This window comes from Pan paniscus, chromosome 11, assembly GCF_029289425.2.
Source record: "Pan paniscus chromosome 11, NHGRI_mPanPan1-v2.0_pri, whole genome shotgun sequence".
Lineage (NCBI taxonomy): Eukaryota > Metazoa > Chordata > Mammalia > Primates > Hominidae > Pan > Pan paniscus.
In genome coordinates, this window is record NC_073260.2 from 47,210,058 (window position 1) to 47,233,960 (window position 23,903).

The 23,903-nt window shown below is 41.0% G+C and overlaps 2 protein-coding genes across 5 annotated transcripts in view; one reads left to right on the forward strand and one right to left on the reverse strand.

Annotated features, from left to right (window-relative positions):
• Positions 1-9,520, forward strand: part of IARS1 (isoleucyl-tRNA synthetase 1) — an 83,530-nt gene extending 74,010 nt beyond the window's left edge. For both annotated transcript variants that reach the window (XM_003807832.5, XM_003807833.5), the window contains exon 34: positions 8,967-9,520. In XM_003807832.5, the coding sequence (XP_003807880.1) occupies positions 8,967-9,049 (83 nt within the window). In that variant the 3' untranslated portion in view covers positions 9,050-9,520. The remainder of the gene's footprint in view (positions 1-8,966) is intronic.
• Positions 9,517-23,903, reverse strand: part of LOC106635122 (serine palmitoyltransferase 1-like) — a 62,896-nt gene continuing 48,509 nt past the window's right edge. The window contains exons 6-9 of one of the 3 annotated variants that reach the window (XR_010109123.1): positions 21,734-21,866; positions 14,444-14,524; positions 10,284-10,430; positions 9,517-9,821 (exon numbers count right to left, since the gene is read on the reverse strand). Coding sequence is in view for 1 of the 3 variants with exons in the window: in XM_063594333.1 (XP_063450403.1) it covers positions 10,409-10,430; positions 14,444-14,524; positions 21,734-21,866 (236 nt within the window). In the remaining 2 variants the exon portion in view is untranslated. Of the gene's footprint in view, positions 10,431-14,443; positions 14,525-21,733; positions 21,867-23,903 lie in introns of all 3 variants that reach the window. The other 2 variants (XR_010109124.1, XM_063594333.1) reach the window with 2 other exon arrangements.

Here is a 23,903-nt window from a genome sequence, read left to right on the forward strand (position 1 = left end):
CACTGATTTCCACAATGGTTGAACTAGTTTACAGTCCCACCAACAGTGTAAAAGTGTTCCTATTTCTCCACATCCTCTCCAGCACCTGTTGTTTCCTGACTTTTGAATGATTGCCATTCTAACTGGTGTGAGATGGTATCTCATTGTGGTTTTGATTTGCATTTCTCTCATGGCCAGTGATGGTGAGCATTTTTTCATGTGTTTTTTGGCTGCATAAATGTCTTCTTTTTTGAAGTGTCTGTTCATGTCCTTTGCCCACTTTTTGATGGAGTTGTTTTTTTCTTATAAATTTGTTGGAGTTCATTGTAGATTCTGGATATTAGCCCTTTGTCAGATGAGTAGGTTGCGAAAATTTTCTCCCATTCTGTAGGTTGCCTGTTCACTCTGATGGTAGTTTCTTTTGCTGTGCAGAAGCTCTTTAGTTTAATTAGATCCCATTTGTCAATTTTGTCTTTTGTTGCCATTGCTTTTGGTGTTTTAGACATGAAGTCCTTGCCCATGCCTATGTCCTGAATGGTAATGCCTAGGTTTTCTTCTAGGGTTTTTATGGTTTTAGGTCTAACGTTTAAGTCTTTAATCCATCTTGATTTTTGTATAAGGTGTAAGGAAGGGATCCAGTTTCAGCTTTCTACATACGGCTAGCCAGTTTTCCCAGCACCATTTATTAAATAGGGAATCCTTTCCCCATTGCTTGTTTTTCTCAGGTTTGTCAAAGATCAGATAGTTGTAGATACGTGGCATTATTTCCGAGGGCTCTGTTCTGTTCCATTGATCTATATCTCTGTTTTGGTACCAGTACCATGCTGTTTTGGTTACTGTAGCCTTGTAGTATAGTTTGAAGTCAGGTAGTGTGATGCCTCCAGCCTTGTTCTTTTGGCTTAGGATTGACTTGGCGATGCGGGCTCCTTTTTGGTTCCATATGAACTTTTAAAGTAGTTTTTTCCAATTCTGTGAAGAAAGGCATTGGTAGCTTGATGGGGATGGCATTGAATCTATAAATTACCCTGGGCAGTATGACCATTTTCACAATATTGATTCTTCCTACCCATGAGCATGGAATGTTCTTCCATTTGTTTGTATCCTCTTTTATTTCCTTGAGCAGTGGTTTGTAGTTCTCCTTGAAGAGGTCCTTCACATCCCTTGTAAGTTGGATTCCTAGGGATTTTATTCTCTTTGAAGCAATTGTGAATGGGAGTTCACTCATGATTTGGCTCTCTGTTTGTCTGTTATTGGTGTATAAGAATGCTTGTGATTTTTGTACATTGATTTTGTATCGTGAGACTTTGCTGAAGTTGCTTATCAGCTTAAGGAGATTTTGGGCTGAGACAATGGGGTTTTCTAGATATACAATCATGTCATCTGCAAACAGGGACAATTTGACTTCCTCTTTTCCTAATTGAATACCCTTTATTTCCTTCTCCTGCCTAATTGCCCTGGCCAGAACTTTCAACACTATGTTGAATAGGAGTGGTGAGAGAGGGCATCCCTGTCTTGTGCCAGTTTTCCAAGGGAATGCTTCCAGTTTTTGCCCATTCAGTATGATATTGGCTGTGGGTTTGTCATAGATAGCTCTTCTTATTTTGAAATATGTCCCATCGATACCTAATTTATTGAGTTTTTAGCATGAAGGGTTGTTGAATTTTGTCAAAGGCTTTTTCTGCATCTATTGAGATAATCATGTGGTTTTTGTCTTTGGCTCTGTTTATATGCTGGATTACATTTATTGATTTGCGTATATTGAACCAGCCTTGCATCCCAGGGATGAAGCCCACTTGATCATGGTGGATAAGCTTTTTGATGTGCTGCTGGATTCGTTTTGCCAGTATTTTATTGAGGATTTTTGCATCAACGTTCATCGAGGATATTGGTCTAAAATTCTCTTTTTTTGTTGTGTCTCTGCCTGGCTTTGGTATCAGAATGATGCTGGCCTCATAAAAGGAGTTAGGGAGGATTCCCTCTTTTTCTATTGATTGGAATAGTTTCAGAAGGAATGGTACCAGTTCCTCCTTGTACCTCTGGTAGAATTCGGCTGTGAATACATCTGGTCCTGGACTCTTTTTGGTTGGTAGGCTATTGATTATTGCCACAATTTCAGATCCTGTTATTGGTCTATTCAGAGATTCAACTTCTTCCTGGTTTAGTCTTGGGAGAGTGTATGTGTCGAGGAATTTATCCATTTCTTCTAGATTTTCTAGTTTATTTGCGTAGAGGTGTTTGTAGTATTCTCTGATGGTAGTTTGTATTTCTGTGGGATCGGTGGTGATATCCCCTTTATCATTTTGTATTGCGTCTATTTGATTCTTCTCTCTTTTTTTCTTTATTAGTCTTGCTAGCGGTCTATCAATTTTGTTGATCCTTTCAAAAAACCAGCTCCTGGATTCATTAATTTTTTGAAGGGTTTTTTGTGTCTCTATTTCCTTCAGTTCTGCTCTGATTTTAGTTATTTCTTGCCTTCTGCTAGCTTTTGAATGTGTTTGCTCTTGCTTTTCTAGTTCTTTTAATTGTGATGTTAGGGTGTCAATTTTGGATCTTTCCTGCTTTCTCTTGTGGGCATTTAGTGCTATAAATTTCCCTCTACACACTGCTTTGAATGTGTCCCAGAGATTCTGGTATGTTGTGTCTTTGTTCTTGTTGGTTTCAAAGAACATCTTTATTTCTGCCTTCATTTTGTTATGTACCCATTAGTCATTCAGGAGGAGGTTGTTCAGTTTCCATGTAGTTGAGCGGTTTTGAGTGAGATTCTTAATCCTGAGTTCTAGTTTGATTGCACTGTGGTCTGAGAGATAGTTTGTTATATTTTCTGTTCTTTTACATTTGCTGAGGAGAGCTTTACTTCCAAGTATGTGGTCAATTTTTGAATAGGTGTGGTGTGGTGCTGAAAAAAATGTATATTCTGTTGATTTGGGGTGGAGAGTTCTGTAGATGTCTACTAGGTCCGCTTGGTGCAGAGCTGATTTCAATTCCTGGGTATCCTTGTTGACTTTCTGTCTCGTTGATCTGTCTAATGTTGACAGTGGGGTGTTAAAGTCTCCCATTATTAATGTGTGGGAGTCTAAGTCTCTTTGTAGGTCACTCAGGACTTGCTTTATGAATCTGGGTGCTCCTGTATTGGGTGCATATATATTTAGGATAGTTAGCTCTTCTAACAAGAATTGATCCCTTTACCATTATGTAATGGCCTTCTTTGTCTCTTTTGATCTTTGTTGGTTTAAAGTCTGTTTTATCCGAGACTAGGATTGCAACCCCTGCCTTTTTTTGTTTTCCATTTGCTTGGTAGATCTTCCTCCATCCTTTTATTTTGAGCCTATGTGTGTCTCTGCACGTGAGATGGGTTTCCTGAATACAGCACACTGATGGGTCTTGACTCTTTATCCAATTTGCCAGTCTGTGTCTTTTAATTGGAGCATTTAGTCCATTTACATTTAAAGTTAATATTGTTATGTGTGAATTTGATCCTGTCATTATGATGTTAGCTGGTTATTTTGCTCATTAGTTGATGTAGTTTCTTCCTAGTCTTGATGGTCTTTACATTTTGGCATGATTTTGCAGCAGCTGGTACCCGTTGTTCCTTTCCATGTTTAGCGCTTCCTTCAGGAGCTCTTTTAGGGCAGGCCTGGTGGTGACAAAATCTCTCAGCATTTGCTTGTCTGTAAAGTATTTTATTTCTCCTTCGCTGATGAAGCTTAGTTTGGCTGGATATGAAATTCTGGGTTGAAAATTCTTTTCTTTAAGAATGTTGAATATTGGCCCCTACTCTCTTCTGGCTTGTAGGGTTTCTGCCGAGAGATCTGCTGTTAGTCTGATGGGCTTCCCTTTGTGGGTAACCCGACCTTTCTCTCTGGCTGCCCTTAACATTTTTTCCTTCATTTCAGCTTTGGTGAATCTGACAATTATGTGTCTTGGAGTTGCTCTTCTCGAGGAGTATCTTTGTGGCGTTCTCTGTATTTCCTGAATCTGAACGTTGGCCTGCCTTGCTAGATTGGGGAAGTTCTCCTGGATAATATCCTGCAGAGTGTTTTCCAACTTGGTTCCATTCTCCCCATCACTTTCAGGTACACCAATCAGACGTAGATTTGGTCTTTTCACATAGTCCCATATTTCTTGGAGGCTTTACTCATTTCTTTTTATTCTTTTTTCTCTAAACTTCGCTTCTCGCTTCATTTCATTCATCTTCCATCGCTGATACTCTTTCTTCCAGTTGATCGCATCGGCTCCCGAGGCTTCTGCATTCTTCACGTAGTTCTTGAGCCTTGGTTTTCAGCTCCATCAGCTCCTTTAAGCACTTCTCTGTATTGGTTATTCTAGTTATACATTCGTCTAAATTTTTTTCAAAGTTTTCAACTTCTTTGCCTTTGGTTTGAATGTCCTCCCGTAGCTCAGAGTAATTTGATCGTCTGAAGCCTTCTTCTCTCAGCTCGTCAAAGTCATTCTCCATCCAGCTTTGTTCCGTTGCTGGTGAGGAACTGTGTTCCTTTGGAGGAGGAGAGGCGCTCTGCTTTTTAGAGTTTCCAGTTTTTCTGTTCTGTTTTTTCCCCATCTTTGTGGTTTTATCTACTTTTGGTCTTTGATGATGGTGATGTACAGATGGGTTTTTGGTGTGGATGTCCTTTCTGTTTGTTAGTTTTCCTTCTAACAGACAGGACCCTCAGCTGCAGGTCTGTTGGAATACCCTGCCGTGTGAGGTATCAGTGTGCCCCTGCTGGGGGGTGCCTCCCAGACAGGCTGCTCGGGGGTCAGGGGTCAGGGACCCACTTGAGGAGGCAGTCTGCCCATTCTTAGATCTCCAGCTGTGTGCTGGGAGAACCACTGCTCTCTTCAAAGCTGTCAGACAGGGACATTTAAGTCTGCAGAGGTTACTGCTTTTTGTTTGTCTGTGCCCTGCCCCCAGAGGTGGAGCCTACAGAGGCATGCAGGCCTCCTTGAGCTGTGGTGGGCTCCACCCAGTTCGAGCTTCCGGGCTGCTTTGTTTACCTAAGCAAGCCTCGGCAATGGTGGGCGCCCCTCCCCCGGCCCCGCTGCCGCCTTGCAGTTTGATCTCAGACTGCTGTGCTAGCAGTCAGCAAGACTCCGTGGCGTAGGACCCTCCGAGCCAGGTGCGGGGTATAATCTCGTGGTGCGCCGTTTTTTAAGCCCATCAGAAAAGCGCAGTATTCGGGTGGGAGTGACCCGATTTTCCAGGTGCCGTCCGTCACCCCTTTCTTTGACTCGGAAAGGGAACTCCCTGACCCCTTGCACTTCCCAAGTGAGGCAATGCCTCGCCCTGCTTCGGCTCGCGCACGGTGCGTGCACCCACTGACCTGCGCCCACTGTCTGGCACTCCCTAGTGAGATGAATCCGGTACCTCAGATGGAAATTCAGAAATCACCGTCTTCTGTGTCGCTCACCCTGGGAGTTGTAGACCGGAGCTGTTCCTATTCGGCCATCTTGGCTCCTCCCCCAATTTTTGTAATTTTAGTAGAGACAGGGTTTCACCATGTTGGCCAGGCTGGTCTCAAACTCCAGACCTCAGGTGATCCACCCACTTGGGCCTCCCAAAGTGCTGGGATTACAGGGGTGAGCCACCGCACCCAGACCATTCTATTCTTTGAGTTTCTATCTTTCTGTTTACATTGCCCGTCTGCTCTGCTTGTTCTGTTATGTTTCTGTTGAAGCCCAGTTTTAAGAAGCATATGTCTAGTTCCTTGGAGACACTGTCAACCCAGACACACTTTAAACTCAATCATTTTGGACCACAGGGAGAATGTTAAGAAAGCTGTGACTGGGTCGGCATGGTGGCTCACTCGTGTAATCCCAGCACTTTGGGAGGCTGAGGTGGGCGGAGTTCAAGACCAGCATGGCCAATATGGTGAAACCCCATCTCTACTAAAATTAGCTGGACATGGTGGCACATGCCTGTAATCCCAGCTACTTGGGAGGCTGAGGCAGGAGAATCTCTTGAACCTGGGAGGCAGAGGTTGCAGTGCGCTGAGATTGCATCACTGCACTCCAGCCTGGGCAACAAGAGTTAAACTCCGTCTCAAAAAAAAAAAGCTATGGCATTCCCAGTCATACACAAAGGCCAGGAGTTGTGATGGAGACAGGATCTGTCTATCCCTACTCCAAAACAAAGCTAAGTGAGGTGATTCTCTCTGTATTGGTTTCTGTGGCTGCTGCAACAAATTTCCACAAATGGGATGGCTCAAGTCATCTCACAGCTCTGGAGGCCAGACACTGAAATTAGGGTGTCAGAAAGGCCACAGTCTTTCTGAAGGCTTTGTGGTAGAATTCCTTATATACTTCTTCTAGCTTATGGTGGCGCCAGGCATCCCATGACTTGTGGCCACATCACTTCAGTCTCTGACTCCGTGGTCACATTGCCTCCTTCTCTTCTGTTTCCTCTTTTTCCAAATAAAGTTACATTCACAGCTCCTGGGAATTTAGAACCTGGGCATATCTTTGGAAGGCCATTATTAACCGATTACATTCTCTTCACTTTTTCTCTTGTGGTGAAGGAACTTACTCAAATTAACCCTTTTGCTATGGGTTTCTTATTTGAAGTTCCAGTTTCTTCAGCAGAGATTTGTTGGACTTCCCGGTTTGTATATACCGGAGGCTTTTCTTTCCCTGCTTTCCTAGCTCTTTAGTGCCAAAAGCATTAAGCCACCAGACCCCATGGGAGTCATTATTTTTGGCCTCTGTGTAATTCTCCCATTTTCTTCCTGTGCAGCTTTTTTTTTTTTTAATTTAGCTGCATATCGTACTTTTAAATTTTCTGTCATGATGTTAAATACTAAAGCTCTATTTCTTCTTGGGTTCCTCCTTCCCTCCCTGGGTTTATTTTCAGTGACTCTCCTTTGTCGTTTTCCCTCTCATCTCATCATTGGGCCTCATCATCCATCAAAGTCACCAGTCTGCAGTCTGTACTATTCACCAGAGCTATCTTCATGAACATTCCTGCCTTGATTTTGTTCCCTTGCTTAGAGCCCCCAAAGCTCCTTATTCTCTTATGCCTCAGAATCTTCCCTTCCACACAAGATCCTTCCTGCTCTGGGCCTTCCCTGTCTTGCTAATTCTGTCCATGAGTCTTTCACTCTATCAAAGGCTTTTTTCACTCTCCCTCGAACATACTTGGCACTTTCATTGTGGTATGGTAGTAAAGATCATCTAATAATGTAGCTTTCTATTTTGATAAGCTTATATAAAACTTTAGAGATAATTCTTAACTCTTCTTGTCCCTCAAATCCTTTGGTCACCAAGTACTGTTGTGCAGTGGAGCTGAAGATGACATTTATCTCTCACTTGTTCTTGCAAGCAAATGCAGTGGCATGATTGAACCTGGTCAGGGGTAGAACCGTGTCTGTGTGAATTATGTATTTATAATACTACCTGCAATTCACAGAACCATTCTTAACCTATGCTGCCTTTCTGTATTCTCTTTACTCTGTGACGTTAGTTAGGCAAAAGTTTAGTGGGTGAGAACTTTTAAATGTTTAGTGATTTATCTAAGATTACCACAAAGTTGGAACTTTTTCTAATTCAGTATCTTTCCAATCTAGTATCTATAGCTTCGTTTTCATTATGCCTTTTCTCTCAGAATTGTCTTTCATAAAGTATCAATAACTTGGTAAATTAGAAGAGCCACAAAATGTTGACCATTTTAGAAACCCTTAGATGTCTTCTTGCTTGCTCCACTAAACTCTAAACATCATCTCCAGGTCCTGTAATTATCTATTAAGGAAGTAGCTTTGAGAGTATTCTCACATCTAGGATTGCTGCTAGGTAGGACAAGAGCTATTTTTAAAGGAAGCTCATCTGTTTGCTTTAAATTCAGATCTGACTAGAAGCAAAATGCTCCACAGTAGGCAGATAACTTTAAATTTTCTTTTTTTTTTTTTTGTTTTTGAGTTGTATATTCAGTATATTTCAATCAATTGCATTTGGGTTATATTTTTGGATGCTCAGAGTTTTCGTCATTGGCCGTATTGGATCCTGTATTCTTTAACATGATCCTTTGTCTTTGGTAAATTCTTGCTTTCTCACGTAGCAACATGTGCTAGGCTTATTATGTACTTTTACTTCTCCAGACCTAGAAAATAGCTGTTCTTCAAATTATAGAGAATCATATTTTGAAACCACATATCTGGGATACTGAGTTGGCACAGCCTCTAGGCTTTTTTTGTAGACATAGGAAGTATCTGTGTATGAGGAAAAATAACCATCTTGGCAGTACCCAGAGTTAGCCAAACTGTGAAGTGATGGCATAGTCCTCCAGAAGGCTCCAGGAGTCTGCCCGATATCTAACTCCACCTGCAAGGAGTGAGGATTCTACTCAGGGAAAGATCCACACAAGACCCCCATCACTGCTGGCACCAACTGCAAGTTCCAGGGATTTTCCTAAACCACCCTCAGGTTCAGTAACCTGCTAGGAGGACTCAGACTCACTGAAAGGTATTACACTCATGGTTTGAATTAGGGTAGGGAAAGGATATACATTAGAACCAGCGAGAGTGAGTGAGAGAGAGAGAGACCCTGGAGTCATGGATAATGTTTCTTCCTCTCATCCCTTACATCTGACAACACGGAGACTATATTACCAACCAGGGAAGCTCACTCGAGCCTTGGTGTCCAGTTTCTGTTGAGGTTTCATTCTGTAGGCATGATTGCTGTCTTTCTCAACTGATATACCATGTGACCCAAAGTCCCCATCCTAAATCATATACTTGGTCTTTCTGTCGTGGCCAGCACTACCCTGAATTGTCTCATTAGCAACAACTGTCAGGTTTGGTGAACATACCCACCATGAGAAACAAAGACTCCTACTAGGAAATTCCAAGGATTTAGAGGTTCACCTCAGGAGCTGGGACAAAAGGCAGAACTCTTAGGATAAGGCCAAATTCCTTACTACACAAGCAGTTAACATTTTTTTAAATATTCACCCCCAATAGGTAAAATACTGATTTTTTTTCAACTTTTTCTTTCCATTCTAGAAATTACAGAAGACATCCCCGTGAAGACTTTGAATATGAAGACTGTGTATGTTTCTGTATTACCAACAACAGCAGACTTCTAGCATGTACTTATCAATGTTGTTCGGTCAGCCCTTCCCTAATTACACCTATCCCCTACACATACATGCACATAGACACACACATGAACACACTGAAGATATTTCCTTCAGGTGTGTGTAAAATATGCTGCTTGGATTGAAATTCAAATGGGATTGATTAGTCAAGTAACTTCAGACCTCACAGTAATCTTCACACTTAACCTTGGACACCTATGCAGTCATGTTGGGAGCAGGTTACAATGTTACTTCAGCCCACAGTTTATTTCTATACTTGAGTTCTTAAGTACAGAAGATAGAAGTGATTTAAATGGCATAGTATATATATCATTTTCTGGCCTTTTAAAATTTATTTGAGACCTCTTGATGAAATGGACATATTATATATTTCTGCCACCTGGATTTTCCTGGATAATTTGATGGAATATTTTAAGTTTCAGTAAATCAGAACAATAAACAAACTCACTCAGATATAAATGTGTTGAAAGTAATTCATTCTCCCATAGATAAATGAAACTTGAAATGTGTAATCTTTGAAGAACATAAAAACTTCATGGTGGTTTCTTATTAAGACAGTGGACTAGACATCTAATAAAACTTCTAATAAAACTTCTTTCCAAAATCCCGGGTGATAATTTGAGTCCTCAGAGAAGCAGATGACATGACAAAGTTAGATATGCAAGAATTTGTTAGAGGAAACATCATAAATGGAGGATAAACGGGAGATGGAGCAAGCGTAGGTCGAGAGAGCCTTCAGACTGCAGTGTGGGTCTGACACCTGTAAAAAGAGAAAATGAAGACTGATTGATTAGCAAAAACTTAGACTGCAGTGCAACTCTAAGACGAAGTCTTGGTCAGGCCAATGGAGAGTTCCCAAGCAAGGACTCCTTTTAGTAGAGTTCAGAATTGGGCAGAAATAGCCTGGCTTTGTTTCTCTGACTTCCTCAAGTCAGTTTCTGGGAGGAGACCAAGGGGAGCGTGGCCTTCGCACAAATGCCTTGATGGATCTGAAAGTACCAACTACACTCCTTATGTCAGATTCTTTTGAAGGGAGATCTGAATGATACATCCCTATGGCTGCTACAACAGATGCATTCACACAAAAACCCACAAGTTGGAGAAAATAGAGGAAACAACCAGAACTTGGGGAATTGGAAAGCAGATAGACGGTGTTAACTAACTTGGTAGACCCAGGAAACCCCAATTCTAAATCAATGGAGGAACTGATAAACTTACTTACATTTCAGAATTCACAGCACCAGTTAACCTCTGGGATGAAAGGTGGAAGAGGCACAGAAATAGGGACGATCGCGTGAACACTGGGAAGCCTTATAGCTTCTCCCATTTCCACGTTGCTAAGCAACTTTATTCCCCCCACAGTTGGCATCTGGAAGGTAAAAAGTGACTGGTTGGTAGAAGTCGGAGTGAATGGAAGACAAGAGTACTTGTAAGCCTGGAGGATTCCTAAAACCAACCCTCAGCTTAGATAATTTGCTAGAAAGACTCAGAACTCAATGAAAGCTATTGTATTTGTGGTTACAGTTAATGACAGGGAAATGTTAAAGATCAAAATCAGCCAAAGGAAGAGGAGAGGGCAGAGCCCGGGAGAAGTACCAAACACAGCTCTTGTCCTGTCTCTCTGAAGTCAGCAAGCATTACTCTACTGGCATCAGTGTGTGACAGTATGCACAGAGTATTGCCAGCCAGGGAAGCTCACCCAAGCCTTGGAACCTAGAGTGTTTACTGAGGCTGCTTTACATATCCATGATTGATTGTCCATGTGGTTAATCGCAGTCTCTAGGTCAGCTGCTCGTGCATGACCCAAAACCTCCACCCTAAATCACATTGTTGGTATTTCTGATGTGTTGTACACCCACCCCCCACCATAAGACTGTATAGATTTGTCCCACCCCAGCCATAAATCATACTGTCAAGGCTATTCAGTATGATTCAAGATCCCCAGGTAAACAGAGGCATTCCTATGTAGCATAACATCCAAGGGCAAGGCCAAATTCCTTTATACAGAGTACTGTACTGGAAACAAGATTAAGTGGCTTTATGTATACTGTCCACTATACCAAAGAAGAATATAAAAGATTGACACCAAGTATTGGCTGGGAAAAAGGCTCACTCTGAACAATTAACTTTGAAGTTGAGAAGTCCATACTCAGGTCAGTGTTTTAGCCCCCAACTCTTATTCATGAGACTTCCATCTAGAATTACGAGAGATCTAGTGAAAGCCTCTAATCCAAAACCAAAAGAGAATACCAAAACAACTTTGAGGAATCAAGCAATGCAGTGAGAAGAAAATTCCCCCTGCCAAATGTGTTAATATCCTTAGAGTTATAAGATACTACATCTATAAAATAACAATGCTACAAAACATGAAAATCTCAGAGGAGAAAAAAATGTTCCTGTTAATATAAGACTTAATAGAAAAGAAAAAAAATCATTGGAAAATAGTGTGAAATTTTCCAGACACTAGATAAACAATAAATATTTAAGGTGGGAGAAAAGATATTATACATAAGTTAGAGTCCAGGAGTTCCAGTATCCAAATTGTAGGAATTCCAGAAAGAAGAAAAATAAGGTCAGAAAATTATAATTAATGTAAACAAATTTTGCAGAACCTACAGCCAGATTGAAAGATATCTTTGGCCGGACACGGTGGCTCATGCCTGTAATCCCAGCACTTTGGGAGGCCGAGGTGGACGGATCACGAGGACAGGAGATCAAGACCATCCTGGCTAACATGGTGAAACCTTGTCTCTACTAAAAATACAAAACATTTAGCCGGGCGTGGTGGCAGGTGCCTGTAGTCCCAGCTACTCCGGAGGCTGGGGCAGGAGACTGGCGTGAACCTGGGAGGCGGAGCTTGCAGTGAGCTGAGGTCGTGCCACTGCACTCCAGCCTGGGTGACACAGCGTGACTCCGCCTCAAAAAAAAAAAAAAAAAAAGATATCTTCAAATGTCTAGCACAATGCATGAAAATAGACTCACTTCCAAGGCACATAACAGAAATTTCAGAACATGAAGAGAAGACTAAGTTTCTAGAAAGAAAAAAGCAAAAGGGATATACAAAAGATTAGCAATTAGTAAGGATTTTTCTTTTCAACCTCTGGGAGCACAGAACAATTTAGTAAGGATTTGATTTCTCAGCAACACAGTAAGAGAATCTCCCCAATTCTTTGGGGAAAGTTTTCTAACTATATTCTACCCAACCAAATTATCAAACAAGTATGAAGGTAGAATAAAGACATTTTCAGACATGAGTTAGGTCTCAAAAAAAAATTATCTCCCATGTACTCTTTCTCAGGGAGTTATTGGTAGTGTACTCTACCAAGCTGGAGCAACCCCACTGAGGTCGTGGTTCCTAAAACCATTCTCCCATGAAGGGAACTAGGTTTCCCTGGGAAAAAAATGGCTGATTCTAGAGCTGGAGCTGGGAATGTACGAGATGAATCTGGAACATCTTGTAGTAACAGAAAGTAAAGTGATCAAAAAACAGTGGTGAGTGACATCAGCAAGATGGCAAAATATTAATAGTAAGCCCTGCCGGGTGTGGTGGCTCACACCTGTAATCCCAGCACTTTGAGAGGCTGAGGTGGCGGATCATGAGGTCAGAAGTTTGAGACTAGCCTGGCCAACATGGTGAAACCCCATCTCTACTAAAAATACAAAAATTAGCCGGGCGTGGTGGCACATGCCTGTAATCCCAGCTACTCAGGAGGCTGAGGCAGGAGAATCGCTTGAACCCGGGAGGCAGAGGTTGCAGTGAGTCGAGGTCGCGCCACTGCACTCCAGCCTGGGCGACAGAGCAAGATTCCATCTCAAAAAATAAAAAAATAAAACAAATAAGCCCCAGGCCCTCATTCTCCCATAGAGACACTGACTTAACAATATATGGACCAAACTGCCTTTGTGAGAATTTTTCAGAAATCAGTTTAAAAGTTGCAGTACCCCAGGTGAATGTAGAAGCAAGAAGAGCTGATTTGAAGCAGGTGAGAAAGTCCATTACATTTGCATACCATAGGTTCTCCCAGTACCAAGCACAGTGCAGCACAATCTGGAGATACCTCCCACTTGCACCTTCCTTCTCAAGAGGGAAAGAGTAGAGTGGAATGTATGTCCCATGTTCTGGCTTATAGTGGGGCTGACCAAAGGACTGATTTCTGTTCATGTGACTCAGAGCACTGACAGGAACAGTGTCATACTTTGGATGACTAGGGGCTGCTGAGAACAAATGTGAGACCTATAGCCTTGTTACAGCACTGCAGGAACTAGTATCATAAACAGATACCAAGGGGAGCAAGAAATTATGAGTTCCTTAAAAAGACACAGGGGCAAACCTCTTCAGGAAATTGCACAGACAAACCCAGAGAAGATACATTGCTAGAAAAGATTCAAGAGGTCCCCAAGATCTCCAGCTAAACTAATTTGTAATGCTGTTCCTTTTTACAAAGCCAGTCTATAAAGGCTAAGAGAGATGGCTGTTTTTTCAGATGCCCAAATCTCAACAAAAGATTAGCAGGTGGCCGGACACAATGGCTCATGCCTGTAATCCCAGCACTTTGGGAGACCAAGGCAGGAGGATCACTTGAATCCAGGAGTTCAAGACCAGCCTGGGCAACACAGAGAGACCTCATCTTTACAAATAATTTAAAAAATTAGCCAGCTGTGGTGGTGCATGCCTGTTATCCCAGCTACTGGGGAGGCTGAAGCAGGAGAATTGCCTGAGCCCAGGAATTTGAGGCTGCAGTGAGCCGTGATCAAGCCACTGTACCCCAGCCCAGACCCTGTCTTTAAAAAAAAAAAAACGGCTGGGTGTGGTGGTTCATGCCTATAATCCCAACACTTCGGGAGGCCGAGGCGGGCAGATCACCTGAGGTCAGGAGTTCGAGACCAGCCTGGCCAACATGGTGAAACCCTGTCTGTACTAAAAATACAAAAATTAGCTGGACGTGGTGGAGGGCGCCATAATCCCAGCTACTCGGGAGACTGAGGCAAGAGAATCTCTTGAACCCAGGAGGCGGAGGTTGCAGTGAGCCAAGATCGCACCATTGCACTCCAGCTTTGGGGACAAGAGCAAAACTCTGTCTCAAAAAAAAAAAAAAATCACAAGGCATACCATGAAACAGGGAAACATGGCCCTATCAAAGGAACAAATAAATCTCTAGAAACTAACCCTAAAGAAATGGAGATCACCAGGCAAAGTGGCTCAACACCTCTAATCCCAGCACTTTGGGAGACTGAGGAGGGAGGATCACTTGAGCCCAGGAGTTCAAGACCAGCCTGGGCAACATAGAGAGATCCTGTCTCTAGAAAAAATAATAAAATAAGTAATAAATAAATACAATTAGCTGGATGTGGTAGCATGTGCCTGTAGTCCCCGCTACTTACTTGGGAGACCGAGGCAGGTGGATAACCTGAGCCTGGGAGGTCGAGCTGCAATGAGCCATGATTATGCTGCTGCACTCCAGCCTGGGTGACACATTAAGACCATGTGTCAAAAAAAAGAAAAAAGAAAAAAAACAGAAACGATGGAGATCTATTAGTTGTCTGACAGAATTCAAAGTAATCATCTTAAAGATGTTCAGTGAGCTACAAAGAACACACAAAATCAGGAAAACAGTATCTGCACAAACAAAATGAGATCAATAAACTATAATAATGTAAGATGTTAGTGATCAGGTAAACTGCGTGTGAGTATATCAGCTGTATTTGCATCTTTTTTATAAATCTGAAGATATAGAAGTTCATTTTTAATAAGTGTCAGAAACTGAAATTAAAAACCTATTGTAGGCTGGGCACAGTGGCTCACGTCTATAATTCCAGCACTTTGGGAGGCCGAGGCGGGCAGATCATGAGGTCAAGAGATCAAAACCATCCTGGCCAACATGGTGAAATCCTGTCTCTACTAAAAATACAAAAATTAGCCAGGCATGGTGGCGCACGCCTGTAGTCCCAGCTACTCGGGAGGCTAAGGCAGGAGAATTGCTTGAACCCAGGAGGTGGAGGTTGCACTGAGCCAGGATCGCACCACTGCACTCCAGCCTGACAACAGAGCGAGACTCCATCTCAAACAAAAACAAAAACAAAAACCCTATTGCAATAGTATCCTAAAATATGGAATACTCAGAGATAAATTTGACCAAAGATGTATGGTGCTTGTATACTGAAAAGTACAAAACATTGCTTAGAGATAATAAAGAAAACCTGTAGGCCAGGCACAGAGGCTGACACCTGTAATCCGAGCACTTTGGGAGGCCGAGGCAGGTGGATCACAAGATCAGGAGTTCAAGACCAGCCTGACCAACATGGTGAAACCCCGTCTCTACTAAAAATACAAAAAAATTAGCCAGGCATGGTGGCGAGTGCCTGTAATCCCAGCTACTCGGGAGGCTGAGGCAGAGAACTGCTTGATCCCAGGAGGCGGAGGTTGCAGTGAGCCGAGATTGCATCACTGCACTCCAGCCTGTGTGACAGGGCAAGATTCCGTCTCAAAAAAAAAAAACAGAAAAGAAAAAAAACAAAGCCTATATAAATGGAAGAGAGAAATAATGTTTATATTAGTTAGCTAAGATTGCCATAACAAAATACCACAGACTGGGTGGCTTAAACAACAGAAATTTATTTCTTTACATTTCTAGAGGTTGGAAGTCCAAGATCAAGGTGTCAGCAGGTTTGGTTTCTCCTGAGGCCTGTCTCCTTGACATTATCTGCTGGCCATCTTCTCACTATGTCCACATATGGCCTTTTCTGTGATTGGTTCCTGAGCAAAGTAATGCTATAATGGACTCATGGTTAACTGTCTCTTAACACAGCTGCTAAAAGTGGATTCTGTGTTCCCTCAGCCAGAGACCTGTCAACTTAACCAGGACTCCATAGTGCCACTGGGAATTTTGGTTCATGAGAAGAGCTTATTTACTTCTATTATCAGAGTGTTTGCTTTGGCAGCACATACACAAAAAGTGGAAAATTATCAGAGACAGAGAAGAACATTATGAAACGCTAAAAGGGTCAATTCATCAAGAAAACTTAGTAATCCTAAATATGAACTAAACAAAAAAGCTAAATTTGAGATGCAACCACTGATAAAACTGAAAGAAACAAACCCACAATTACAGTTGGAAACTTCATTATCCTTCAACAACTGATAGAAGAACTAGACAGAAAATCACCAAGATAGAAGAACCCAAAAACACCATCAACCAAAAAGACTTGACATTTATAGAACACTCCACCAAACAGCAGCAGAATACACATTTTTTAAGTGCCCATGTAAGATATTCCAAAATAGACTACCGTATTAGCCATAAACCAAACTACAACAAATTTAAAGTCCCCAAACACCTGAAAAGTAAACAATACACTTCTAAATAATCCATAGGTCAAAGGGAAAGTGTAAGCTGGGCATAGTGGTGTGTTTTTGTAGTCCCAACTACCCACGAGGCTGAAGCAAAAGAATCCATTGAGCCCAGGAGTTCAAGGCCAACCAGAGCAAAATAGTGACACCCTATTTCTTAAAACAAAACAAAAATGAACTAAATACAAATGAAAACACAACACATCAAAATTTGTGAGACACAACTAAAGTAGTGTTGAGAGGGCAATTCATAGCACTAAATGAACATTCAAGAAAAGAGAAAAAGTTTCAAATTAATAATTTAAGCTCTTACCTCCAAATCAAGAAAAAGAACAAAATAAACCAAACGTGAGCAGAAGGCAGGAAATAATAGGAGAAATCAATCAATGGAACTGACAATAAAAATACAATAGAGAAAAAACAATGAAACAAAGAGCTGATTCTTTCAAAAGATCAATAAAATTGACAGACCTCTAACAAGACTGACAAAGAAAACAGGAGAAAAGGCACAAATTACCAATACCAGGAGTGAAACAAGGTATATAACTGTGGACTCTGCAGACATCAGAATAATACGGGAATACCATGAACAGCACCACACATGTACATATGACAACTTTTAAGAAATGGACCAATTCCTTGAAAAACACAAACTACCTCAATTCACTCAATATGACAGATAATTTGAATAGCCTGATAACTACTAAGGAAACTGAATTCAGAATTAACATACTTGCAAAAAAGAAATCTCTCCAGGCCCAGATGGTTTTCAGGGGAGAATTCTACCAAACAATTAAATAATTAAAAGTAATTCTATACAAATAGCTCCACAAAATAGAAGATAGAACGCTTCCCAATTGATTCTGTGAAGTGTTATTCTGCTACCAAAACCAAAGTAAGTATCAAAAAAAGTGTATTATAGGACAATCTCCCTCATGAACACAGATTCAAAATCCTTAACAAAAGACTGGCAAATCGAATTTAGCTTTTTATAAAAAAAAATTATACCCCATAACCAAGTGGTATTTATTTCAGGTATGCAAGGCTGGTTCAATATTTGAAAATAAATCAATGTTATCCACCACATTAACAGACTAAAAAAGAAAAATCACATGATCATATCAACCAATACAGAAAAAGTAGTTGACCAACCAAATTCACATTGATTTGCAATGAAAATGCTCAGAAAAAAAAGATGAGGTGCAGGAAAGGGAATGTAATAAAGAGCATCTGTAAGAAATCTGCACGTAACATTATACTTATTGGTGAAAGAGTAAACGCTTTCTAATATCAGGAATAGGGCAAGAATGTCTTCTCTTACTACTTTTAACACAGTCCTTGGAAGTTCTTGCCAGTGCAATAAGGCAATAAAAGGGAATAAAAAGTAAGTAGATTAGAAAATAAATAAAACTATTTACAGATGACATGACGACTGTCTACATGGAAAATCCTAAGCAATCTAGAAAAACAGTTCCTAGAGCTAATTAAGTGAGTTTGGCAAGGTTGCAGGATACAAGCTCAGCACACAAAAAATCCATTTCATTTCTATATTTTAGCAATGAATACGTGGACATCAAAATTTGTATTTGCAAACCACATATCTGATAAAGAACTATGATCTAGAATGTATAAAGAACTCTCAAAACTCATTAGTATAAAAACAAATCATACAACTAGAAAATGGACATGAAAAGACATTTCACTGAAGAGATGGCAAATATGCACATGAATGGATGTTCAACATCATTAGCCATCAGAAAAATATAAATTTTTCTATACACCTATCAGACTGGCTAAAAAAGTAGTGACAACACCAAATGCTTCTGAAGATGTGGAGAACCTTGATCATTCATATCTTGCTGATGGGAACATAAAATGGTATAGACACTTTGGAAAATAGTTTAGGAGTTCCTTTAAAAACTATGCAATACTATAAACATAGCAACTGCATTCCTTGGCATGTATTCCACAGAAATAAAAACTTATGCTCACATAGCATGAACGTACATGAATGTTTAGAGCAGCTTTTTTTTATAACAGCACAAAGCTGGCAACAACTCAGATGTCTTTAATAGGTAACTTCAATAACAGTGGTACCTTCACGCCATGGAGTAATACTCATCAATCAAAAGGAACCACCTCTGGATACAAGCAACAACTTGGATGAACCATCAGAGAATTACGCTAAATGAAAAAAGCCAACCCCAAAGTGTTGCCTACTGGATGATTCCATTTGTATAAAATTCTTAAAATAACAAAATTAACAAACAGAACAGATTAGTGGTTGCCAGGAGTTAAGGAGTGGGCAGGTGGGAGGAATGTAGATGTGGCAACATGAAGGATCCTTGTGGTGACAGAAATGTTCTGCATCTTGACAATGACAAAGTCAATATCCTGGCTGTGAAACTGTTCGTTTTGCAAGAGGGCCTCACTGGAAGAGACTTAGTAAAAAGTACAAAGGATTTCTATATTATTTCTTACAAGTGCTTTTGAATCTACAATTATCTGAATGTAAAAAGTTTAATTTTAAAAAGATCTGTGAAGCAGCATGAACACAGACTTAGTGGAGTGATAGGACAGACTTAAGTCCATGAATGACCACTGTGCTGAGCCCCACTATTGGCAAAGCATTAACACTGTTTACTGAAAGGAAGGAAATGAAGCATCAGACAGTGTCTATGCCTGACAAATTTATCAAAACCAATTTACCAAACACCATGTTTACCTCTAGCACTCCTACATTCAAACACATTTCAGGTAGAGTATTTAAAATTATGTAGCAGAATAAACAGGTTAGCAACTCACTGGAAATGGAAATTTTAAGACACTGGGCATAACACATGGAAGTGAATTTAGCCTGTTTCCTAGCAGTTAAAAAAAAAAGACAATGTAGTATTTATCAAAGGAAGCATAGGAGTTCACCAGTAACCATCAACTTTTTCTGGACTTTAAAAGAATTTATAGTGGGGTGCTTGTGTATAAAGTGACACTGAATGACACTGCAGCTGTCTGTAACTCTGCTTTTACTAAAAACCTAGAAACACTGTTTAAGTCAATGGCGCTTCAGTTAGTGATGAGTCTTTCACATTATTTTTTAAACTATTTGCCAAAAATTAATAAAAATATTCATTTTTATGGTCACATTAGTATACTACTTAGACCCAGGACACTTGCTGTAGTGCTCCTAGACTGCTGTAGGGCTATAGTGAGGAATGGGTCACATGTACTGCAGAAGCCCCAGGTAGAGTCAGCTCTGTAGTAATTACGATAAAAGGTTCTGTCGCTGCACAAGCGTTCCAACGGTGAGTGGTAAGCAAGAGGCCAGTGCAGGGCTTGAGGGATGCCAGGCTCTGCAACACAGTTATCTGGCCCCTATTCTGAGCTCCAGCTTCCTTTCATTCATTTACTGAACTACTGTTTATTGACCATTACTAAATGATAAATACTATTCTAAGTAATGGGCTCCCAACAAGAAACAGAAGCAAATAACCACACAGATATAAAATTATAAACCATTACAAGCTCTACAAAAGAAAAGTACAGTAAGTATGAAGCAAATGAGCAGAGCAGGGTGCGTGTGAGAGTGTGTGTGTGTCTGTGTGTGGGAGGGAGGCTTGAGAAGCAGGGTGACCTTGACAGGCAGTTTGAGTGCTCGTGTGAGCATGGATAAACAAGAACAATAAATTCTCTCTGGCTGTAAGATTTTGTCCACATGCAGCAGGGGTCTTGACCTGCTCTGCGAGGTGTGGGACGGCTTCCCTGCAGAGGTGACGACGTATGTGAAGGATGAGAAGGTTAAGTAGGAGAAGGGAGGAGGAACAGTGTTCTAGTCAGAACAAGCATGTGCGCGGGCCCCAAGGTGAGAGGACACTAGCATACAGGACTGGCAAGGCTACAGCTTAAACACCTCAGGGAAAATGGTACAAAATAAGCCTGAAAAAGTGGTGCAGAGCTCACAAGATCATACAAAGGACTTGGGTCTTTATTTTAGGAACAATAGAAGCTCTAAATTGTATTAAATAAAATGTGACAAAGTAGGATTTACATTTTAAAAAGATTACTCTGGCTGTGATGTTAAAAAGGAAAAGAGGAGGCCAGGCGCAGTGGCTCACGCCTGTAATCCCAGGAGTTCAAGACCAGCCTGGCCAACATGGTGAAACCCCATCTCTACTAAAAATACAAAAAATTAGCTAGGTTTGGTGGTGGGTGCCTGTGGTCCTAGCTACTTGGGAGGCTGAGGTAAGAGAATTGCTTGAACCCGGGAGGCGGAGCTTGCTGTGAGCCAAGATCACTCCACTGCACTTCAGCCTGGGCGACAAGAGTGAAACTCCATCTCAAAATAAAAAAAAATTAAAAAATAAAAATAAAAAAAGGCCAGGTGCGGTGGCTCACGCCTGTAATCCTAACACTTTGGGAGGCCGAGGCAGGTGGATCACCTGAGGTCAGGAGTTTGAGACCAGCCTGGCCAACATGGTAAAACCCTGTCTCTACTGAAAATACAAAAAATTAGCCAGGCATGGTGGCGCATGCCTGTAATCCCAGCTACTCGGGAGACTGAGGCAGGAGAATTGCTTGAACTTGGGAGGCGGAGGTTGCAGTGAGCCAAGATTGCGCCATTGCACTCCAGCCGTGGTGACAAAGTGAGACTCCATCTCACACACACACACAAAAAAAAAACAGAGAAGAGGAAATTAAAGTCAATTTGAGACCAAATTTTAGTCCACTCATAGGACGACAGGGCTTGGCTTGGGGCGGCAGATGCTTCTGACTGGTTTAACCAGCTGCCTGGGGCCTGCCAGCCCTTGCTTGGCTGTACCCTGCCCTTCACAGGAAACCTCGGTAGCATGCATTCAGCACAGGCACGCGAGTGTGAAGATCCACTTGTGGGTAGTCAAAGAAGTGTCCAAGTCACGGCTCCTCTATCCTTAATAAGGTAGGAAGCAAGATCAGCTGAGACCAGGTGACGGGGTGAATGGGTGATGAGACATGGAGAGACTTTGCCGGGCAGTCTGAGTGACAACGTGAGGTGGTGACCACAGACTAGGATACCACACAGCCACAGAGCTGCACAAAGAAGGCAGATAGCTGTCCTCATCTGGACATCAATAAATAATTACCATGGCAGATAAATGACTATAGACACCATTAAGCATCTTTTAAGTGAAGGTTTCACAAATTTTGAAACCTTTGGTGAGGTGACTATTTCTTGAAAAACAAAAAGCAGCATTATTTTATGCAGATAACTTCTAATGAAGTATTTCTCTAAGACAGTCAGTATTATTTCAAAGGAACTGCTATTAGAAAACTAGGTAAAGTTTACTTACACAAAAACAATGTCCCCTCTTTTAGAGTAAGCAGGAATAGCACTGGCTATGGTGGCAAATCCATATGAGTATATAATGGCTTCTTCTGTCTTCATAAATTTTGCCAGGCGGTCTTCCAAATCCAAATGAACATCTATTTCAGTTAAAAAAGTTAAATGGTTAAACTGTCTTATAATTCTTTTTCTCTACTAAAGAACAAATAAAAGAACACAAGCACTATAATTATCAATACTTTCACCTTATGGCCAAAATGGGATTGTTTTTAAATGATAGATTATACAAGATCTATTAAAATAATTCTAGGCCCATACAACTTCTAAAATACATGAACTAAATCAGCTACGCATCTATCTGCAAAATGTGTTACTGGGGCAGTTCCAACTTCTGGTTATGCTTTGATATCACTCTACTGTAAGACTTCAAGGCCTACCAAGTTTCCCTGCATTAACTGTCCTTGACCAAAACCATTGAGGTCTCACCAATGTTTGATGTTAACTTATTAATGTCTGTTTGCATTGTAGCAAAAAGAACCCTGTATACTTTGCATCAAGAAGGTGACACTTACTAGAACTCCAGTAACCACTCCTCTAACAATCTGTGTCAGCATTTAGTAGTGGCACCTCCCATCACTTTCTGGGGCTGGGATTCTGTCTCAATTTCTTGTAAGTGTAATGAAGAATTCAAATTTATAGTACAAAAGGAAATATAGTCCTTTTATAGATGCACCGTAAGGAGGATGTTGACATAATAATAAGGATAAATTATAATTATTAGACTGACATGTTTTATTTTCCTCTTAAATCATGGCTCCTTACAGCCTTTTACCTCTCAGACTGAACCATGAGGCTTCATGCCCTCGGACGGAGGACCAGTGATGCTTAGAATAAATAGGCCACTGGCCAGCTTAGAATCTTAAAACTTTAAAACAGCCTTAAAATGAGACATTATCAAGGAGGGAAAGGGATTTTTAAAAATTCCCTTAGCTCTTTTAACTATGGCAGGACCCAACCCTGGAGGACTAGATAACAGAGTTTCACCACAGGCCCTGTGTGGAGAGAGCTCGAAGAAGCCAGGCCCCTCCAGTCTTAGAGCGCTATGGGAGAAAGGAGGGAAATCAGAGGCCACAGAGTTGGATTTTGAGACCCAGGATGAGTGAGCCAGACTTCCTAAAGAACGTTACAAAACTGTTAAAATGAACTACTAATTCCATTTCTATCAAATAGTGATAAAATATGAGGCATGCTTCTTCCTATTTGTACGTTAACACAGTCAATATCATTTGATTTCCATTACCAATTGGTTATAGTTATTTTATAAAAAGGACACTTTTCATTACACCAACATTAAATAAACGTAGGACTTTACAACAACACACAGAGTTTAGAAGAACGTATGCCAGGTGATCTTCGAGTATAAGACCTCTGACACTACGATCACACGAAATCCAAGGCCGTGATTCCTTGTATCTGACAGCTGCCCTCTAGGAGAGATGCTATCAGAAAAGGTTTCAGGCAAAATCTAGCAAGAAAGAGGAAAACAGCCAAGTAGCTGAGCATGGGTTACTCTTGGGTATGTCTTCCTTCTCATCCTCATTACTGTTCTCTGAGCGCCATCACTTTGCCACCTCTCACGTTCCCAGGTAGGAGGCCTCCTTCAAAGTATAATGGTGCTTCTAATTGAAAATATCTGCCACAAACCTTCACAGTTCAGCCAGAAGGACAACTCAGGCAACAGTGGTTTGCTTTCATTTGGTATCTCCATTTCAAAAAGAAAAACATGCTATGTATACAAACTATTTTTGCTAACCACAAAAGGGATTTTAAATCATTCTGTAGACTTCTTAGCTCTAAATGACTCTTTTCATCCATGAATGATGAGAATGTAAAACTGAGTATGACCCTGTTTCAGGACTTTAGAGTGAGTTACCCAGTTGATGAAAATCAGCATGTTAAAAAAAAAAAAAAAAAAGAAAATCAGCATGTTACAAATCTTCCCATCATTAGGTATACTCGTAACTGTTTATATACAGTTGCCATAAGTGGGAAGAAGAATCTCTCAACAATAAATCAATGACTTACTGGTTCTAGCATAGTCCCAAAAGTTCAAAAAGACTAGTCTTTTCCTTCTATCAGAAGACACTGGGTTTTAGCTGATGTCAGCCTTGCAAAGC